Genomic DNA, 22,919 nt, shown 5'->3' with positions numbered 1-22,919 from the left:
GGGCAGACTTCACTGTACTCGCTGTACACAGTATTAGTAAATGTAGGCCTCAGAAACCATGCCAGTCAAAATGCCAATCAGGATCTTTTAATATAAAATACAATTTTTAGGAAATTAATGTTTATATGACTTTATAGTACTTTATGGAAGCTCCAATTCCTTTCCTAGAGTTTAGAGGTAACAGCTATCTTTAAACTTCATATCAAATTTTAAACCTCATTTTTGAAAATCTAATGATTTAATACACAGTCTCTGAGCTGAAAAATAAATGAATTGCTGTTATGCTATGCATCAAGTAATGTATATGACACAATGGGGATTAATACAAAAGAAAAAAGAGACACTCTCCACATTGGAGCATCTTATTTCTATAAAGGAGACAAAAAATGCAGAAAAAATAATTAAAAGAATATGCAAACATTTAAAATATATAAAATATTACATATGACAAACAGGAGCATGTAATTTAAGAAACTTCTTATTTGGATATGCTTAATTTTATCTAGCATGCCTACAGGAAGCATGATATAGTAGGAATATTGATTATGCCACTAGGCTAACTTAAAAGAAATGGTACAAAAGTAAGTAACTAAAGAAATTTTCAATCTGACTAAAGGTATGAATATAAAATACTAGAAACAGCAAGTAATGGAATGAACAGTCAACTATCAAGTATGAGGAAATCCATGAAGAAAGTTAAGTTTTGCAATATTTTGATAAATACTAGATTCCCAGTTCAGACACAAAAGATGTGGGAAGACAATTTGTGTGGAGGGAGTAATATGGAAAAGGGAAGAATACAATAAGGGTCATGTTCTAGCTGAACACAGAAAACATACTATATATAGCTGGAGCAAAGAAGCCATATAAGAGACTGATGAACTAGTGGGGAAAATCTTGAAAACAAAACAGAAAGTTTGATTATGTAGAATTTGTTTCCAAATTTGGATAAATTATAATAGAAAGAACTGTCTGAGGAACTATTTTTTTCCAGCAGCTATTTGTAGTACTATTGCAGTATAGACTTAAAAGTAAGAGCCCAACCAAAGTAGAAATTGGAATAATGAATGAAAATGTTGAGCCAGTAGTAAGAAGAAAGAACCAAAAGATGTCATGTCAAAAGAATATCCATACGTTATTAAATAAAAACAACTTCCAAGTGTTGAGGTTAGGAAACTAAGAAGATATTGGTATTAATGAATGTGTGGCAATTGGAAAAGTTTCCCTGGTATAGTAAATCAGAAAATAATATTGTAAAAAAATTTCAGGCAACAGGAAGACATTCAATTGAATATATTCAGTAAGTAAATCTGAAAACCTACAGACATGCTTTGGCGCTTGGGACTTGGAAATGAATCTCTATATTCCTCTGTTATCATAGGTGATTTCTATGCCATTAACTACCAAGTCTGTATTGTCAGTGCTGACCTCTTCTTCATCTCTAGAATCAGTGTTCAATCTCTACTCAAAATTTTAGTGGGCCTTGCAAACCTAACATGTATGACTCGTAAGTTGTCTTCTAGCACTCTTCCTTCCCCGACCTATTTCTTCCCTAGTATTACTGACTCAACATCTTTCAGGTGATCAAGACAGGAAACAAGCAGTCATCTTTGAATACCCTCTTTTTCAGAACCAAAAGGTCTGCTTGCAAAACCTCTCACAAATCAATCCTATCCCACTATCACCCTAGTCTTAGCATTATCAGCTAATTTGACTCTTAGCGTCCTCATTTGCTCATTTTTCAATCAACAGAACAGCAGAAGTAATCTTTGCATAAAACAAATTGGGTCATGTCACACTTCCACACAGCACTTTCTATTTTGTTTAAAAGAGAATTGAGACTCCTTACCTGGCTTAAGATAATTCCTCCCCTGCTTACTTTCCAATTCTACTACGGATATTTCTTCCCTTGATTAATGTGGTCCGACCATATTGGCCTTTCTGCTTATCCCCCAGATATCTACTCCAGGATCTTTTATCTATTGTTCCCTCTTCAATACATCTCTTCTCTCTGACAGTCCTGGGCTGACATGCTCTTAGAATACATCTATGATCACTCTATTCAAAGTATCCATCTGATTATGCTTTATCATATTCCCCTGATTTCATTTATGCAATACCCCATTACCACTATCTGACATTTCCTTGCATGTTCTCCCTTTGTTAATCATCTATCTCCAATGCCCCACTAAAATAAAATTTAGTTCAACAATCTTGTATACCTTATTTAGGACTGCATTCTTAGGGGTTAAGAATGGTGCTTGGCATATTGTAAACACTTAAAAACATTAGTTGTAAATAAACAAATGATAATATAAATGAATTATTAGTTTCAAAATCAAATAAGACTAAAAGGCAAAGATATTTATGTTGGTGGAAAACTTAAAAGGTTTACATTAAATCCGGATTATCATGCATGTTTATTTCTTTTTCTTCCCTACACACTACTAAAAAGATAGCAAAGGGAAAAGGGAAGTAGCAAGTGAAAGTATTTAATACAAGTTTAGAATAGAGAAATCTGATGGAGAAGTGGTGGCTGACTTAGAGGAAGTTTGCATGAGGTGAGCACCAATGAGAATAAGCCAGGTGGGCCCAGCAGAATCTATGAATTCAACATTGGATCAAAAGGTAATAAAAATGGTGGGTTAGAAAGGTCATGAAAATAGAGAAACAGGAAGATTGAAAGTCCCATACAGAGCAGTTGGGCCTCCAGGTTCCCTACTATTTCCTTTCCCATGAAGCATTCCTTGTTATGCCTTTCAGAAATCCTAAGGCTTACTTCAGCAGAAACCAATCCAGAGAAAGTCTGAACTCGGAAACTTTAAACAACTCACGACTGGGATAAAGGTGAGCTAAGAATGAGGCTTATCAGACCCTCAGCTCTCTTCCCCATTCTGCTTCTAGAGTATCTTCAGTTAGGATCATATTCTGACTTCGTTCCAAATTCCATCTCCTTTGACAATCTTTTGGAGAAAGAGATTATTCTCTGGAAACATTGAAAAACCCCAGATAAGTGATGTTTATACTGATAGTTAGGGATCCTCCTGTAAAGTTGCCAGGACCGCAGTCTATCATTCAGCTGTAAACTCAAACGTTGATAAGCATTTCCCCGCTCAGTTTCTAATCAGCTTTATAGTCCCTCGTTCTTAAATATAAACACATAGCAAAGATTAACAGATGAATAAAGCAAGTTTCAAAGACAGCTTATGAAGCTTAAGAGCTTAGATGCAATCAGAGTTCAAAACAAACTGGAAAATGGCACCTAGAAGAAACAGACACAAACCAAAAATAAAAATACTTCCCAAAACACAAACACAAGGTCAGTAAAGTGGCAGATTAGAAAGTTACAGGCCCTACTTACCCCAGAGAGACACTAAGTTAACAGCAATATGTGAAATAGAACACCTCTGTGAAACACTAGAGACTAATTGCAAAGACAGAGCACCCAGAACATTGTATTCCAGCCAAACAGGTTGGAAAACCTGTGATGTTTGGCATGCTCATTCCTATTCCTCCCCCATATGGTATAGCATGAAGCAAACAGAGGGAAACTTTTCTCCCAGCCCCCAGATTGGGGGTCCTCCCTCAGGATGGAAACAGAAGAGTAGACTATGGATCATAATTCTGGCTTGTCTTCAGTGCAGCCCAAGAGACTGGCTTCTATCTTGCCTGAGTGCTGGTAGGATTGGAACCAGAGTTTAGAAATCATTGAAAATAGAGGTAAGCAGCATGTTAAACCTGCAGTCCCATGGGCAGACACCAAGGGAACAAGAGGTCAGAAAAGGTCTGAAAGGTCCTAGAATCTGCGTCTGGGCTGAATGATAAAATTCTTCCCCCGAACAAAGACAGTCCATAAAGACTGGGAGAGGTGACTGATTATTTATAAAATGCCTGAATACTAGTAAAACATTACAAGGCATATGAAGAAGTAGGGAAACTCAGCCCAATCATAAGAAATAAAATAACACTCCAGAAACTGACTCCAAAGAATCACAGATCTATGAGCTGCCTGATAAAATATTTAAAATAACTATTATAAAAATGCTCAATGAGCTAAAAACAAACAAAAACTAACAAACAAAAACATCAACAACACACACACACAGACAAGTAAACAAAATCAGGAAAATGATATACCAATGGAATGAGAATATCAACAAAGATAAACTATAAAATAGAACTAAAAGGAAATTCTGGAACTGAAAAATAAAATAACTGAATATTTCATTAGAAGGATTCAACAGCAGACTTGATCAGGCAGAAGAAATAATGAATAAACTTGAAGACAGGTCATGGATATAATTGAGTCAGAGGAGCAAAATGAAAAAAAAGGAATGAAGAAAAGCAAAGATATACTAAAAAATTTATAGAACTACCAAGCTGATCAATATATGCATTATGAGAAGCTCAGAAAGAAGAGAGGCAAAGAAGCGGATAACTTATTTGAAGAAAGAGTGGACGGAAACTTCCCAAGTCTGAGGGAAAAAAAAATGGACCTACAAATTTTAAAGAACTCAAACTGGGATAAATTCGAAAAGAATTTATACCAAGACACATTATAATCAGACCTGTTTAAAGTCAAAGACAAAGAGAGAGTCTTGAAAGCATCAAAAGAAAGGTGATTTGTCACATACAAGGGAGCTGCCATTAGACTATCAGCGACTTTCTCAGCAGAAAGTTTGCAGGCTACAAGGAAGCAGGAAAATATGATCAAAGAGCTATAAGAAAAACACTGAAAACACCAAAAATCCAGCAAAACTGTCCTTCAAAAGGAAGGAGAAATTAAGACTGTCCCAGATAAATGAAATCTGAGAGTTCACTATTAGATCTACTGTACACAAAATGCTAAAGTGAATCTTTTAAGTTGAAATAAAAGGATGGTAGAGAGCAACACAAAGCCTTATGAAAATATAATGTTCTCCAGTAAAAGTAAATATGTAAACAAACGAAGTGACGTCTACTGTTGCAGATGTGGTTCGTAGAATTTAAATGTGAAAAATATGAAAAGTAACTTTAAATCTGTGTTCATTGCTATACAATATATAAATATGTAATTTGTTGCAACAGTTATGTAAAGTGAGGAGTAGAGCTACAAAGGAGTGGAGTTTTCATATGTGATTGAAGTTATCAGTTTAAAATAAAATGCTATAACTTTAAAATGTTTTATGTAAGGCCATGCATGGTGGCTCATGCCTGTAATTCCAGCACTTCGGGAGGTTGAGGTGGGCGGATCACCTGAGATCAAGAGTTCAAGACCAGCTAGCTAACATAGTGAAACCCAGTTTCTACTAATAATACAAAAAATTAGCCAAGCACGGTGGTGCACACCTGTAATCCCAGCTACTCAGAAGGCTGAGGCAAGAGAATAGCTTGAACCTGGGAGGCAGAGGTTGCAGTGAGCCGAGATCGCGCCAGTGCACTCCAGCTTAGGCAACGAAAGTGAAACTCCGTCTCAAAAAAAAAAAAAAAAAAAGTTTTATGTAATTCCAGTGATAACTGAAACAAAAATATTTTTAGAATATACGCAAAAGGAAATGAGATGATAATCAATGTGTATATGTGCAAAAACAACAACAACAAAACACAAAAAACTGCAGTAAAAGAGGGAAAGAAGAACAAAGAAGCTAAAAGAAGCTAAAAGACATACGGAAAAAAAATGACAATAGTAAGTCCTTCTCCATTAGTAATTAGTTAAAAGGTAAATGAATTAAATTACCTCATTGAAAGACTTTAATTGACTGAATGGATTAAAAAGAACAGTATCCAAATATATGCAATCTTTAAGAGACTCACTTTTGATCTAAGGACACACATGAGCTAAAAGTAAGAGGATAAAAAAAGATATGCCATGCAATTGGTAACCAAAAGAGAGAGCAGGAGTTGCTATAAAAATATCAGGAAAAACAGGCTTTAAATTAAAATAAAAAAAACTTACAAGAGATAAAGAAGAATATTATATGATGAGAAAGGGGTCAATTCACCAAGAAGATATAACAATTATAAGTATTTGTGCAGCAAACCTCAGAGCTCCTAAATATACAAAGCAAACTTTAACAGAATTGAAGGGGACAGACAGCAACACAGTATTAGTAGGAGACTTCAATTCTCCACTTTCAATAATGAATGCAAGAGACAGAAGATGAAAAGGAACACAGACAACTTGAACAAGAGTACAGACCAACAGCACCTGACACATAGAGAACACCTGACAAAAGCAGAAAATATACGTTCTTCTCAAGTACACATGGTACATTCTCCAAGATAGACCACAGGTTGGGCAAAACAAACCTCAACAAATTAAAGATTTAAATCACACAAAGTATCTTATCCTGACTGCAACAGAAAACAACTATAAATCAACGGTACAAGGAAAATTGGAAAATTCACAGATATGTGGAAAGTACACAACACAACTTTGAATAGCCAATGAGTCAAAGAAGAAGTCACAAAGGAAATTAGAAAATATCTTAAGACAAATGAACATAAAAACACAAGATATCAAAATTTATGAGATGTAGCAAAAGCACTCTTAAGAGGGAAGTTTATAGCTATAAATACATATATTAAAAAAGTGAAAAGATCTCCTCTGACTTAACCATTACCTAGTCTATGCATGTGATAAAATATGAAAAATATGACCTATACCATATGTACACATATTTCTATCAATAAAACATTTTTTTTAAAAGCTAAAAGATCTCACGCTACAACCTAACTTTATACCTCAAGAAGCTCGAAAAAAGAAAAACAAATGAATAGGGAAAAAAGGGAAATCCTGAAAGGTTCAAGAAAGAAAAAATGGCTGCATGAAAAAAATGTGACTAATAAAAATTGTTTAAACTTCTCAGCAGCAACTTTGATTACGGGGCAATACCTTACCAATTCGGAGGAAAAATGGTTCAACTTAGAGTTCCATCCCAAGTTAAGCCATAAATGACCTAGAATTATAAATTTTTTAAACTTAAAAGTCCTTGAGCAATTTTGGGAGAAAAATGGAGACTTAGAAACAAAATGATGAAATATGGGATTTAAGAAATCATGGATCAAATCACTTAGAAATATGAAAAATATCAGGCCCCCAGGTGTGCTTCCAATTTAAGGATCTGCTAGTTCAGATGGGATGTCATAGATGGTTGGTTGTAACTGAGCATTTGGGAAAGTCATTCATGTGTTGCAAAATCTGTGTGGTCAACTGGAGAAAAAGGCAGCAATAGATAAATAGAAAACAAAGACAATGAATAAAAACAAAATGGCCATTATTAACTTGGTTTTGAAAAAAGAAACATACATCACTCTATGGCTTATCAATGATCCATTTTGACAAAGTTTCAATAATGTAGACCTGGACTTCTCATTTAACCAAAAATTGTGATAACACTATAATGCAGACAAGAAGGAATAGTAGGTAGGAAATACAATTCTCCAAAAATAAAAAGTCAAGATAATATATGAAATTGGTAAATCAAACAAGAATAGCATAATCATGTTATTTAAGGGATGAAATAAATATCGGAAGAACCAACTAAAAGAATTAAGCAACTGCATCGAGTTGGCTAGAGATGGAAAACAAAAATCACTGTTTTGTACTGCACATATTTTAGTAATATTTGTTTTTTTTAAAAAGTGTACAAATATTTGGATGGATAAAAAAGCTAACTACTCCCAGCTCCACTAAACACACACTGTCAGACATTAGTCATGAAGTTGACTTAAAAATTCCGAGTTCCTGGCTGGAGGCTTAAATAAGTCCATCGAGTGTAAATAGTAACAGTATGTTGGTTGCAGCATGGACCTCAACTGTGATGATTTTTATGTGTGGTTAAAAATGGAACCTGAGAGGTGCCAACATCAGCCAACTTGTCTTTTGAAAGTAACTTTTTTATCGAGCTCATAAGATTAAAAATGAAAAAGCCTATAAAATTCTCTCTCAGTCTGATTTATAGACAATGGTTTATCAAACATTCATCAATATTAGTATCATGTTATGGAAAAACTCCTCATGCTTTCCTGATAAAGTCATCACCATGTGAGTGAGCTGGCACACAATGTGTAATTGTGGAAAATACAGATTCTGGGCCTCTCCAGGAATGGGAGCAGTTTAGAATCCAATGATATCCCACGGCAAAGAATACTGAATTAAAGAAGAAGGCATTTTCAACTCGCCTATGAGGAAAACAATAGCAATACTAGAATATGAGGGACAAGGCTGTTTTTAAACCAAAAAGAAATTCACTTGTAACCAAGCTGGTTCATAACTAGTTCATAACTAGTCTACCACATCCTGTTCGAATACTGTTAGCAATAGGAAAGGTCCACGATAATGTCAAAAAAATAAAAAGGACAATGATTGACAACTATAAATTATTTAAAGAAATGTATTTAAAACGAACTTGAGATAACACAGAGGGTGTTAGTTAAGAGTTGTGGTGAATTTTTATAATCCATGGTCCTAGGAATCCCATAGTTACTATCATAAATAGTAACTTAAATTCTGCCTCTGGCTTCTGATATAGACAAAGAGATACAGACATATAATTTTTTTGTCATTGCTGTTGTTTTATTTTCCCCTAAATTAATCAAAAGTAGCTCAGCTACACTCATTGCAACACTAGGAACTACTAATATCCAGTGGCAGCAAAACAAAGTTGAGGTAAATTTACTGTCAAAGACAATCTTAAAACTTAAATAATAACCATAGAAACTATTAATTGTGATGAGCTTAAATAACAATCATTCTACAACTCAAGTGAATTCTCAATTTTAATTAAAAGTTCAATTAAAACCTCTCTAAAACCAAGTGGGTCTGGACAAATATATTCACATATAATGAATGAGTCTTTAAAAGGACTCACTAATTACAAGCACTAGTTGTATTTTCTCTTTTAATATGTTTTCATTTGGAACTCCAAACAACATTTTTTTTTAAAAGGTCCCGAGCTTAAAGAGAGGGTTAGCAGAAAGTAACAAATCAAGTCCTAAAATAATAGTTAACATTAGGGGTTTGGGATGCATGAACTCATTTAATCCTCACAACAATGTCATGAGGCCAGTTCTATGATTCCCCTCATTTTATAGCAGAGGAAACTAAGGTGCAACCATATAAAGTAACTCATCTCAATGTGATACTTCCTTCTCATGCGTTTTCTGTTGCTAAGACAGGAGGCAAAAGTTTCGCCTTACACAGTCGTGTTCACATCCATAGCTCTTCTGGATTCTTCCCTCAGTCTTTAATAATGAATCTACCCTGCCTCAGTGACCTAGCAGTTCATGGGTATTTGCTGGTGCTTTTATCTGCCTGTTTGTGTAGCCTCACTCTGTATCTGATTCAGGACTGAAGCCAGGGGATTTATTTACAAAAGAATATTAGGGCAGGCTTACACTCTGGAGCCAGTCTCACCTAAACTGGGCTGCCAGTTCTGCTTTGATCAGATTCTTAAGAATACAAAATAAGAAAAATCCATTTACCAGATTATTTAAAGTGCTAACTAACTTATGCTTTCACAAACAATTGTAACTAAATTCATACTATGTAGTGTTTTCATAAGGAGCAAAACCACTTGTAGTACCATAGAGCTGTAGGGAACCTTAGATATTGGTCAATGTCTTCATTTTCTGGATGAAGAATCTGAAGCTCAAGGAAGTTATATGATTTGCCTAAGATCTTAATGCTCTTTAGTGGCAGATTCATAACTCAAACCTAGGTCTCTAATCTCCCATGCAAGTGTTCTCTCTTTTTTTTTTTTTAACTTTTAAGAAAGAGCTTAACTGATTATGTTAAAATTTGAAACTAATAAATTATTTAAATGGTTGATAACACTGAAGTTAAACACAATGATCTTACCTGTAAGAACCGTACATCACTTTCTGGCAGTCAACTAACAAAAATTTCTGTTCCATTTTTCCATGGAATTTTGCCCCCGTTTTTGAAAGATAATCTTGACCTTTTACTGTTCGTACTCGAATATTCTAGAATTATATATAAATAAAAAGCAGACATTATGGGTAGGAAAAGAATATTTTGAAAACTAAAACGCATGATACAATCTTAATATAAAAAAATTTACTTCAGGTAATTTTTTAAAAACTCCCAAATATTAAATCCTTAAGGAAAATAATCATTTAAAATATACATTTCAACACAGCTTAAATAGGAGACTTCACTTTACATTTATACAGAATGGCATCAAAAATCACTCAGGCTCTGACTATAGAAAACTCTTTTGGGTTATAATGCCTTGATCATAAATTAACTAAAATAAAAATTAAACTTTCTTTTAAAAAGTCAAAAGTAATAGAAAATACTACGCAAAATGATTATGATAAGCAATACATGCTGAACCATAGATGCTTGTGAGTCACTGGTTTCAAAGCTGTGCATGAAAAACTGATGTATTAAATATTAATCAGTAAAAGCACAATATAAAACCCTCAATGAAGGCCGGGCACAGCACTCATGCCTGTAATCCCAGCACTTTGAGAGGCTGAGGTGGGTGGATCACGACGGTCAGGAGTTCAAGACCAGCCTGGCCAAGATGGTGAAACCCCATCTCTACTAAAAATACAAAAAAAAATTAGCCGGGTATGGTGGTGGGTACCTGTAATCCCAACTACTCGAGAGGCTGAGGCAGGAGAATTGCTTGACCCAGGAGGTGGAGGTAGCAGTGAGCTAAGATTGCACCACTGCACTCCAGTCTGGGAGGCAGAGCAAGACTCCTTCTCAAAAACAAATAAACAAACAAACACACACTCTCATGAAGATGTGCTTTCAGTCACATTCTAAAAAGTACAGGGACCTTTCTGTGATCAGTCATTCCTTAACCTTAAATATGTACTTTTTTTTTCTTTTTAACTTTTATATTTATCTATCTTAGTATGCCTTACATTTGACTGAGTTGAAAATGACACACAAAATACTTGAGAAAAAAACACAGAATTCTTACCCTGAGACGCTGAACTGAACAACCTTGTTTTTCAGTCATATTTAGAAAATGATTAAAATTGGACTCATCAAGCAGAATGTAAACAGATACTCCTCGAGTTGATGCCTCAACTATTTCTTTGAAAATGTCCACATCTGTAAATATATCCATCACTAAAGCAATGACCTGTTAAATAAAAGAATATGAAACAATGTTAGATCCTTGATAGAGAAAGATTAAGAAACTGCTTATTTTCAGTAAAGGTCAGATAAAATTTGAAAAAAATTAAATGCATAAATGTACAGATGAATAATATATATGTATATACAAATATTCATTTCATTTTCTAAAATGGAAGATAAAACCATATTAAAATAAGCAAATAACTATATGCAGATTTGTAACACTAAGTCATTTTCATATTAGCTTTAATTTAAAGGAAATCTGCATTTCAGTAAGATTTTGAAAAATGGGCAAATCCAAATCATGGATTTCAAGACTGGCCATAAGGTAGACAAATGGGACAAGGTGGAAACCAGTGTTACTATTTTTCTAAGAGACATTTCCAGGGGAAAGTAGGATTTTTTGAACAGTTGTTAAGAATATAGGTCTTAGGGGAAGTGAGACAGAGAAAAAACTATTCTAGAAATAGAAATATACCTAGGAAAGCATGAAAGATGGAGAAAGAGTATAAGATGATTTGAAGACCAAAAAATTAAATATACAGTTGTTCCTCAGTTTACTGGGGGAATGGTTCTAGGACCTCTGCATATACCAAAATCTGCACATACTCAAGTCCACAGTCAACCCTGAAGAACCCACGTATATGGAAAGCAGGACCTCCATATATGCAAGTTTCATACCCCTTAAATACTGGAGTATTTTATCCAAGTTTCGTTGAAAAAAGTCTGCAATAAGTGGATTGAAGCAGTTCACACCCATGCTGTTTAAGGGCCAAATGAACTTGCCTAAAATTAGTTTAACAGATAATATAAGCAAAAGAAAAAAGTGAATTAAAAAGGTGATATAATTGAGAAGGAAAATACCCTAAAGAATAGGTCCCTAAGATGTAGAGTCTGTGTTGATTGTTGGAATGAAAGTAAAATAATGCTAGAAGAAGGGGAAAAATCATTTAAGTGGTTGTCCACCTTCCATGTGCCAGGCATGTTTATTGAGCACCTACTATGGGCCATGCAAGAAGAACAAAATCCTGCCCTTATGAACCTTACATTTTACTGGGGGAAGACATAAAAAGTAATAAAGATAATAAATAAGTCAATTATGTAACAAGCTGTAGGTTTTTTGGGGGGAAAAATAGAGCAGAATAGGGGATCATGGGTTCCTGGATTTCAGGAGGAGTTTGAGGGTTTCAGGGAAGGTCTCTTTGAGAGAGTGTCCTTTGAATAGAATTTAAAGGAAATGACATTTTCCACATTGATATCTTCAGGAAGACTGTTGCAGGCAGAGGAAACCAGCAACTCTGCTCTGACAATCCAAAAAACAGAAAGGAGATAGCAGGAATGAAATGAGAATGGGAGAGTTATCACAATGTCTTAAAGGCATTAAAAGCCTTTTTTTTTTTTTTTTTCCTGAATAAGACTGCAAGCTATTAAAGGACTTTGAGTTGAAGTAATAAAATGATCTGGTTATGTTTTGAAAGGATTGTTCTGGCCACTGTGTTAAGAACAGACTTTAATAAAAGGTAGCAAGGATGGAAAACAGGGAGGCCAGTTAGAACTACTGGGGCAACGGAAGTGGGAGGTGATAGTGTGTAGGACCAGGACGGTAGAGTCAGGGATGAAAGGAGATGGTCAGATACTGGATATCTTTGAGTCTAAAGGTCTTGTGGATGGATTGACTATAAGGTATGAGAGAAAAGGGAGAAAAAGTGAGGAAGACCAAGGATCGAACCCTGGGACACTCCAAGTTAAGAAGTCTAATACCAGAAAAATTCCCAGCAAAGGAGACTGAGGAAACAAAGGGCAGGTGGAATCTTGAACACCAATAAAGACAGTGCATTTGTAAGAAGGAAGGTGAACTTGAGAGGTTCCAATCCTACAGCTAGGCCAAGAATAGTTTTAGTGGAGATGGAACAGCAAGAGCCTCAGTGGAAGGCATTTAAGAGAGAATTGGGGCAGACACTAGACATAGAAGATATAGAAAACCACTTTTGTCTAATTTGGCTATAATAGGAGGCAAAGAAATTGAGCAGTAGGTGGAGGTAGAGCTGAATCAAAAGAAGTTGTACTTTTTATTTTTTAATTGACATAAAATTGCATATAATCATCATGTACAACATGATGTTAAGATCGAGATTCAATCTAGGTGTCTATCAACAGATGCACAAAGAAAATGTGGTGTGTGTGTGTGTGTGTGTGTGTGTGGGTATAAATGAATACTATTCGGCCATAAAAAGAATGCAATTATCCTATTTGTTACAATGAACAAACCTGGAGGACATTATTTTAAGTGAAATAAGGCAGACACAGAAAGACAAATACTGCGTGATCTCACTCATATGTAGAATCTAAAAATATTCTAAGGTGAGAGAAATAACAGTATGCCTTTATGCTAATGAAATGCTACAGTAAAGAGTAAAATTAATAGTGCAAGAGAAGGTGGGAGGTGAGGTGGAGAAGGGGAGAATTTCTGGAACAACATCTTTTAGTAGACAATAAGGTATAGAGTCTAGTGCAAAAGTAAATAAAATAAAATAAAATAAAACTATAGCACAAAGAGTAAAGACCAGTAACTGATCATCTGTTATATGAAGACAGAGGGCCAAGTATAAAAGTGCAGATGCTAGTGGGGGAGACAGTGTGGCAGTGGTGCTGTAGATGTTCTCTTCTGAATTCTTTGATTTTCTCAGTGTAGTGGGAAGCAAGGTCTTCAACTTAGAGTGAAGATTCTAGAAGACATTTTAAAGATCTGAGGAAAAGGTTACTATGTAGTCATCTAGGAGAGTACAAAATAAAATGCACTAAGAAAATATAATATGGTTGCTGGTTAGCTTTAGGGCTCACCAGGTCATAAATTTAATATGGGACCAGTCAATGTGGTTGTAAGTTATTCTTCAACCCTGTTTGGTGGCAAGGCTATAGAAATGGAGTAGGCAGAGTTTGATTTAGCCATGGCTGTGGTTCTGCCATGAGTGTATAACAAATTGAAGGAGAGCAAGGAGACTAAAGGTGTATATAATATGGAGTGGCTGAAATGATTGATCATGGGCTTTAAGTTTGATACAGAAAGGAGAAAAGACATCATGAATGTGGGAGGCAGTTAAATGAGGGTAGGATAAATGAATTTTAGATCCTGCTGGCATTAAAGAACATTAGATATTAAAGGATTATTGTTAAAGATTGAATATATATCTTATCTTTAAAATATACATGTTAATATAGTTATAGATGAAAGCATCATGCCTTATATTTACTTCCCGTTATAATGGATGAAAAACATGGCCATGAATGATAATTGTTGAAGCTAGTTGATTGTACACAAGGGCTCCATATACTATTCTTCCTACTTTCAAAACTATTACTAGTATACTCCATATACTATTCTTCCTACTTTCAAAATTTTTATAACATAAAGTTTAAAATATTGAAAAGACAAGGATATTTTTTACTAGCACTTACTAGAGAAGATAAGCCAAAAACAGAAGTAGAGGTGGTAGTCAGATAAATAGTGTTGAAAAGAGTGACACAGACCAGAAAACAAAAATTGTAAAGAAATGAGGGGGAATGGAATGACCTAAAATTAGGCGCATGGCAATATACAGCATAATGTAATGGATACACTGTGAATACGTTAGAAGATGAGCAAAGTTACGGATAATATATGAAATAATTTTTATTTACTCTAATTAGAGTGTTTAAACAAAATTCTGGACCATGCTCAAATTCTATCTGTGATGACCTTCTTCAAACTACCTGTGAAACATACTCCAATCAGATTTTCTCTAGAAAGAACAATTTCAATCATTCCAGTAACTTCCCACAATCTTTTTCTTGTTTGTAAATGGTATGAGGAGCCAGATGAAGGGAGAAACTAGTGATAACAATCTCATCCATGTTTGAGAATATTTTTCATAATGTCAAATATACAAAAAGTCTTAAAATCATACCCCAAATTATTAATTTAATGCATTAGCTATGCATTAATGAGGGGTGTAATGATATATAGGCATTGAGATTTTTTTAAAGTCCCTATTATACAATTATTTTACAAAATAACTTTCAAAAACATATGTCTAGTGCAGTCTGGTACTAATTTTTTTAACCAGAATTTTTTGAATACAGAAACAGTATTGTACAACATGGTATTCTTTAATTAGCATATCTAAAAATTTATTTTCAATTTGCCAGATAGTCTCATGTAACACATTACTTTAGACTTGGGAAGTGAATAAAAACACATTACTAGGATACATAGAGGGTTTTGTTTGCAAAAAGTAATTGAAGTCACTCAGCCAATAGATGTTTCTGTCACACTAAAGGCAGAACAAATGACAGTCTTTCTTGCATGACAAATAATACGCTGGATCAGGATCCAGGAGACTAGATTACCCATCTCTGACAAGCTTATCTGATGTCAACGAAGCCAGGTTGCTTTTCAGGGCTTCTGTTTCTTTGTACTCTCACTTGATGTGTGGAAAAATTACATGAAATCTACAGTAACTTTTAGCTAAGCTGCAAAAGGCAAAATAAAACGTAACTTTTTTTAAAAAAATGATGGGTTACATTCCTGGGAAAGAATAATAATTAGAAATGAGGTATGCCAAATCTGATCTGAAATTATTACATGCTTGGTTAGTTATCAAAATTACACTGTGTTGCACACATGGCCACATGGCTACATGTAATTGAAGAAAAGTTATATGCCTGATTAGTATAAGGCTTTTCAAAAGGTACATCAATCGATTATATTAATACAGAAACCGGTCCTATTAATTGGTATTCATTAAAATACCATGACATTATATAGTTCTTAAATTATTTACTTGCTTCTTCATGAATTCTTGTCATGAATTCACAATTTTTGCATTATAATTTGAAAAGGTAAATAAATAAATGCATTCATCAGAAACATGAGACTTAGAAAACTTTTAGAATGCTATCCCAGGACATTTTTAAGATCTGAGTAAAATTTCCCATCTTTTCGTATTAAAGGTCTCTGAGAACCTGACCCAAGGACATTAGTCTTCACTCAACTTTCTTACAGTACTAAATTTTCCCGAAGTGACCCAGACCCCAGAGCATACCGACGGTATATATTACATATATAGTCAATGAATATTTTGATAAGTTCATATGCATTACAAAATTTAAGGCCATTCAGGAAAGTACATAATCAAGTGTTAAGTAATACACGGGAATGGTAATTCAGAGAAAGAAAAAACAATAATCTGTATGTACATGGTTGTAAAGGTGGGTATAGAGTAGAATGAAATAAACAGGCCTTCATGGATAAGCAGTAAATAATGAGTAAAATTATTTTTAGCCATCCAAGGTGAAAGGCTAGTACTGCAAAGATACAGAGGCCAAGGTAAAAAAGATGAGGGTTCTAACAAATGTTTATTGAATTAACATAAAGTTAAATACAAAGATCTTTATGCTCACAAATAAGGAATATAGTTAGACAGGATTTATACAGATTATGAAAGATCTTGAGAATCTGATTCATTATTACATCTGGTCTGGAGACCAATATAAGTGCTAGAAAAGAGAATATCTAGTCAAAACAGTGTGTTGGGAAAATGTGTCTGATAGTAATATGCATACTGAAAATATCTAAGTTCTGCTGAGTCATACAATTGAATAAGATTGTGAAGCCTTCTGTATGATTTTTATTGTAATTTAATAAATGCACCAAATAACCAAAAAGTGTGGTAGAAACCAGTGATAAGAAAAGTGAAAATAAATGTCAGATTTCATAGAAAATATTCATCACAGTGTTGACATTGAAAACTTGCATTTCCTTACAAATATGCTTCACTATTTTCAATATTTTATGTTGAACCCTACATTGCTTTTCCCTTTGAAGTCTATTATAATACAGAGCTATTAGCAATATGCTTTGGTACGACCTAGATACTTAATGAAATATAGGTGTACCTTGGGTTAATGTTCTTTAGTCACACAACTGTTATTATCACCCTCACAATTGAATATTATTCAGACTTCTTTTGTAATTGCCTAAATAGAGACAGGAGGATTTTTTTCCAACAGAAGAAAAACTCAGAGGGAGATCCAATTTAAAAAAAAAAAAAAAAAAAAAAAAGGATTAATGGAGCTCTAGAATAACATTAAAACAAAATTCAACACAACTGAAAAACTTTTAAGAATTCAATAACAGAAATAAAGGGAAATGATCACTTAAGGGACATATATTTCCAAGTCTGTAAACCCTGTCAAAAGCAATCTGCTAAATGATTTCAGAAAAAAAAAAAAAAATGAGGCTGATATAAAGAAGTACCTTTGGCCCAAATCCTTCTATAGCCTAAGTAAGAGTATCCATTTTGCATGAAATTTATATATAATATACTGTGTGCACTATAGTATTGTTTACTAACTTATGGCTTTACATTATGGATGTATTAATAATTTCTCAGATATTTAATAATCTATCCTAACTGCTATATCTATATATCTACTGGTTTGGTCTGCCATAAATTAAGTGATTCTGGGAAAGTCACTGAAATGACTTTGAGTCTCACACACCTCTAAATATAATAAACAAATAAACCAGAGAATATCTTGCATGTACCAGGTTCCAAAATTTTATGTTTTCAATAACCATTCATTCACTCCATATTATGATGGATAAAATAATATAAATAGATATAGATTTCAAGCACTATCATAAGAGTATTAGAGTTTCATTTATATATATTAAAACATGAGAACTGAGTCACACTAGACATGTTGCCAACTTATTATTCAAAACTGATTTATATATTACTAAGGGGATACAAACAAGACTTGATAACTATAATCCTAATTATCTAGACTTTGTAAATAATGAGATCTCAGTAGTTTTTAGTAATTGGATTAAAAGGTACATTGTACCTGGCTTGCTTGGTGAAAGCAGGGAACAAATCTAGAGTATTGTAATAAAAGTCAATTGGAAATGTAAAGGGCATGTTTGGGTTCCGTTATGGCAACAGTAATCTATAAAATGAAAGTTAGTGTATGGCAACTCAGAAGGGAATTTGTATACATTATTTTCCACATGATTTGCATCATATCATAGAACTGAAAATACTTAATACCACAAAAATAAATCACGTTTTTACCTTTGTCCAATTTAAGGAAATCTTTATATCAGCTCTGTACAAGTAAGCATCTTTGATTTTTAAAGTAACTTTTGCTCTAATAAGGAAATCTACAAGGAATTAGGAGGAAAAAGAATGAGGAGTAGGCCTAAAAGAAACTGCAAAGACGAGTCATAGTTTTATTTTTACTGATTTCAACAATTCAATCATCTTTCATGTTCTAACTTCCTCGGTATTTCCTGAAAAGTTACTTTGTTTGAAACTTGATCTGGTAAGTGTCCCAAGCATGGGCCCTCAAAGCCAAGATGTCGGAGGGTAATTAGTGGTGGAAAAATGAGCTCAAGACCCCTCAGCCTCTCCTATATTAGAATAATCTAGCTCTGTGATCACACAAACAATGCACCTTATAAAGCATAAGAGGAAGCTCTGCAGAGAGTTACACCATTTGAGGGGATGCTGGAAGGCAGAGAGGAGACAATGCCAAAGTATATTTAGTTCAACCAGAAAGCAATTAAAATGCCCCTAACTTTGTGCAAAATCTAACTCTCAGTATGTCAGAAGGATGTTGATATGGTTTGACTGTGTCTCCATCCAAATCTCAGCTTGAATTATAGTTCCCATAATCCCCATGTACTGCGGGAGGGTCCTGGTGGGAGGTAACTGAATCATGGGGGTGGTTACCTCCATGCTGTTCTTGTGATAGTGAATGAGTTCTCCCAAAATCTGATGGTTTTATAAGAGGCTTACCCCTGCTTCACTCTGCACTTCTCCTAGCTGCTGCCACGTGAAGAGGACCTGTTTGCTTTCCCTTCTGCCATGACTGTAAGTTTCCTGAGGAATCTCCAGCCCTGAAGAACTGTGAGTCAACTAAACCTCTTTCCTTTATAAATTACCCACTCTGGGGTATTTCTTCATAGCAGTGTGAGAATGGACTAACACAGATGTTCTTTAAAATAAAGATGTGTGCTGTATTACTACAAAGTTAGAAATCCCAGTGTTTTCTGACTTGCTGCTATTGAAGAATCAGGGCCAGTTTTAGCCAAATTCTGACAATATTTGTAAAAATGTAAGGAGAAATATATTTGAAATTAATAATAGACTTGACTAAGAAACTATGAAGCATTCATAATTTTTATCTCTTTTTTTTTTTTTTTTTTTTTTTAAGATGGAGTTTTGTTCTTGTCACCCAGGCTGGAGTGCAATGGCACGATCTCGGCTCACCACAACCTCCGCCTCCCGGGTTCAAGCGATTCTACTACCTCAGCCTCCCAAGTAGCTGGACTACAGGCATGCACCACCGCGCCCGGCTAATTTTTGTGATTTTTTTTTTTAGTAGAGATGGGGTTTCACCATCTTGGCCAGTCTGGTCTCGAACTCCTGACCTCATGATCCACCTGCCTCAGACTCCCAAAGTGCTGGGATTACAGGCGTGAGCCACTGTGCCTGGCCAGCATTCATAATTTTTCAAAGTGTATGTTATAGTATTCTAATACTTCATTACTATAGAATCACTTCATTAGGAATGAGTATCAAAATATAATATTTATATATGACATTTTTCCTTCATTCTCAATTTTATTATTAAAATTGTCAAACCTACAAAAAAGTTGAAGGAATAATACGAGTATCTATAACGCATCACCAACATTTTTAAATGTTCAAATTTTGCCATATTTAATTTTACAGGTATTGATTAAGTGACATGGGATCAAAATTCAGAGTAAAAACAGATACATCTGATATGGCTATATTTTATAATAAGAGTTAGAGAGAGGGTTTTGGGTGGATTCATAAGGCGGTTTGCTAAAACAGAAGAATTTTTTATGAGACTTTTTAAGCCATGCATTAAAAGTAATAAATATTTTTCCACTTAATTTCTTAATAGCATACTATTAATTTTTCAATTTTGCACTATAACCAAATGTGTAATTGGTCATTTTCACTGGTGCTATTTAAAAGAAAACTTATTATGGAGAAAATGAGTATTATAATAACTGTTATTTTAGATTATTAATTTGAACCAAGAAAAGCTACTCAAAATTCCGACCAAGAAGGTAAAAATTCTGAACAAGAAGGCAAAAGTTAGATCATATATTTTTAAATTTTTCTCTGGCTTTTTTTATTTTCACCAATCATGAATATAGGCATGCATTAAAATGAGAAATGATTAAATTATTAATTTAATTATGTAAATAAGACATTGGGAAGGGAATATTTAAAAGTGGAAATTTAAAAAAAATCATTTTAGAGTTAAGTGAAAACTTTAGTTGTAAGTAAAAACTCTGGGTTAGACTAAACCATATCTGATCTTTCTAAACATGTGTTTTGTAATTATTGAGTTAGTTAGATATTTCCATAATTAACCATACAGCTTGAGAGTACTTACTCTGTTATACCTAGTTTCTAAGGTAGTTATAACTGATATATTTCAGGTATTCAATAAACTTTGGTTGGGATGTAGTGTCTGCATGACACCTGTTCTCAAAGAGTACACAGTATTGAGAGACTCATTAATAGAACTATAAATCATTATGACATTTGCCATAAAATGTACATAACACAGTAGAACAAACTACTGTAAGGGAATAATTGTTGATGACTAAGAATTATGTGTCATTAGTACCTACAGCCTACAGTGAGTGAGGCATCCCCGTGGATCTTGTAAGGGAAACGAGACTGTCTTCTAAGAATTAAATGTCAACAAATGAAAGCATTCAAAGTCCCTTAGCAGACAGCAAGGTCTGCAAGATGTAATAATAGCCAGATGAAAGATAGCAGCATAACATATAAAAGTAGACATTTCAGTAGAAAAATGTAGAACTTGGTTGGTAAGTCATGCAAATAGAGTCACAGAGACAAATACTGCCCATGCTCATCTGTGTACTATACAGAAGAGAGGAGGGGTATCAAAAGGCATTAACTTGATCTTTCTATAATATTGGCTAGGTATATTTGGTTTAATAATGGCATCAGAGCCAGATGCATTTTAAACATCCTATTAGTTCCTCTTGTTCTGATTTTATAGCCTTCAAATATATTGGCACTTAGTATGTATATTGCCACAAAGAGAGACTGAGCCAGTTGGAAAATGCAAATCTGCTAGGATATTGAGCACTTACAATTGGCACTGTAAAATGAAATTATTTTGTCAGACATCCACGTTCCAAGCTTAGTCAATATGAGTTTGTGAATCAGGCTTTTAATTCTTAAGTGTAAGGTTCAGATTCTGGATTTTGGCAAAATAACTACAGAAAAAAAAAAAAAAAAAAAATCCCCCAAGACCTCTTGGTAGGTAGCTTTTTCTCAGTAATGTAATTATCCATGGTCCTGAGATCGCTATTATCTTATTTTCTACTTTAGTGATACAAACGGGTTTCTGTCATGAAAAAAGGAGTGAATGGCACTGCAGGCAGAAAGAGAAAGAGGGAGGAAGGAGTAAAAATTCCTCTGTGTAAGGAAAATTGTAAAATAGTGCATGAAGAGGAGTTTCGGGAATAGGAACAGAAGCTTTAGGAAGATTGAGCAGCAAAGCAGCACTACAGCAGAAACAGCTAGAGGCCCAGTTTGTTGGGAAATGGAATTCTATTAAGAAAGAGATGGCCATAAAGCTAGAAAGATTGTAATGGTAAATTCGGCCGATTGCAGAGGGAAGTCCTTGAATGCTAGGCTAACTATGGATTCTATAAGGCACAACAGTGAACCATTCATAACTTTATAGTCAAAGAATTACATGATTAAAACAATACCTGAGAAGATTAATGTGTTTGTATACATAGGATGAGTTAGAAATGTGAGTTTCTGCCAGTAGGTAGAGGAGTTAGGGGGTTTCAGTCCTAGTCTAGCACGAGATGCCAACGTGGATGGTGAAAGCAGGAATTAAAGGGTTGGAGGTAAAGTTGTAAAGGATGATGTGACAAGACTCATTGGCTAATTGCCTCTAATGGACAACAGAGAAAGGATAGACAGAAATCTCTAGGGTGTAGAGACCTAAATTACATGGAGAATTATTGTAGCATTATAAGAAAACTTAAAATTCAAAAGTAGTTTTTCATTTTTGTGTATAAAGAAAGCCATCAGACTAAGTCAAAACAATATGATAAAAAGTTGTGTTACTTTTTAATCTACCTGCCATTCATCCATCTATCCATCCACACATCCACCCATCTAACTATCTATGGCTTTTTTTTTTTTAAACTATAGAAACTCGGGAATTTTTATGCATAAAAACAGGTGCGTGAACATCAAAAGAATAAAATGGGAAAGAGGTGATTTGCTTGATGATAGAAGATATCAGTGGCATCACAATGACATGGCGTAAGCACAAGAGAAAAAGTCTGCCTTAGAATTAAGTTATACAAATATGCTAAAACTATAGGGAAGAAGAGAATAGGTCAAAATGAAAAGGCATATTTCGGTGGTGAACAGGACATAAAGGAGAAATGGGAACCAGATTAGGCGACTGTCACTTGATGCCATTAACATACCACTCATGATTGGAGGTAAAGTTTTCCTTTGGGTGCAGTCAGTGAGGGTTCAGATTGTGGGCTTGCCAGGAAGTGAAAAAGATCAGAATAGCCGCTCTGAGAAATACAGTAAGACTTTATAAGAAATTTTTAAAGGGTTGGCAAAGCTCAGTAAGAGCCCAACTGAGATTCAAAAATATAAACTGGAAGTGGACATTTTTTACAAATTTTTTAGACATTTTCCAGCAAAGCTCAACAAGC

The 22,919-nt window shown here is 34.4% G+C and overlaps 1 protein-coding gene across 1 annotated transcript in view; it reads right to left on the bottom strand.

Annotated features, from left to right (window-relative positions):
* The window catches only part of FAM83B (family with sequence similarity 83 member B), a 74,448-nt gene that overhangs the window by 7,636 nt on the left and 43,893 nt on the right, over positions 1 to 22,919 (bottom strand). Inside the window, exons 2-3 of the mRNA XM_037987151.2 lie at positions 10,941 to 11,105; positions 9,842 to 9,966 (exon numbers count right to left, since the gene is read on the bottom strand). Of these exons, the coding sequence (XP_037843079.1) occupies positions 9,842 to 9,966; positions 10,941 to 11,105 (290 nt within the window). The remainder of the gene's footprint in view (positions 1 to 9,841; positions 9,967 to 10,940; positions 11,106 to 22,919) is intronic.

Source organism: Chlorocebus sabaeus, chromosome 17, assembly GCF_047675955.1.
Source record: "Chlorocebus sabaeus isolate Y175 chromosome 17, mChlSab1.0.hap1, whole genome shotgun sequence".
Classification (NCBI taxonomy): domain Eukaryota; kingdom Metazoa; phylum Chordata; class Mammalia; order Primates; family Cercopithecidae; genus Chlorocebus; species Chlorocebus sabaeus.
The sequence above is the reverse complement of the archived record's forward strand: the minus strand, read 5'-3'. Positions and strand labels throughout refer to the sequence as shown.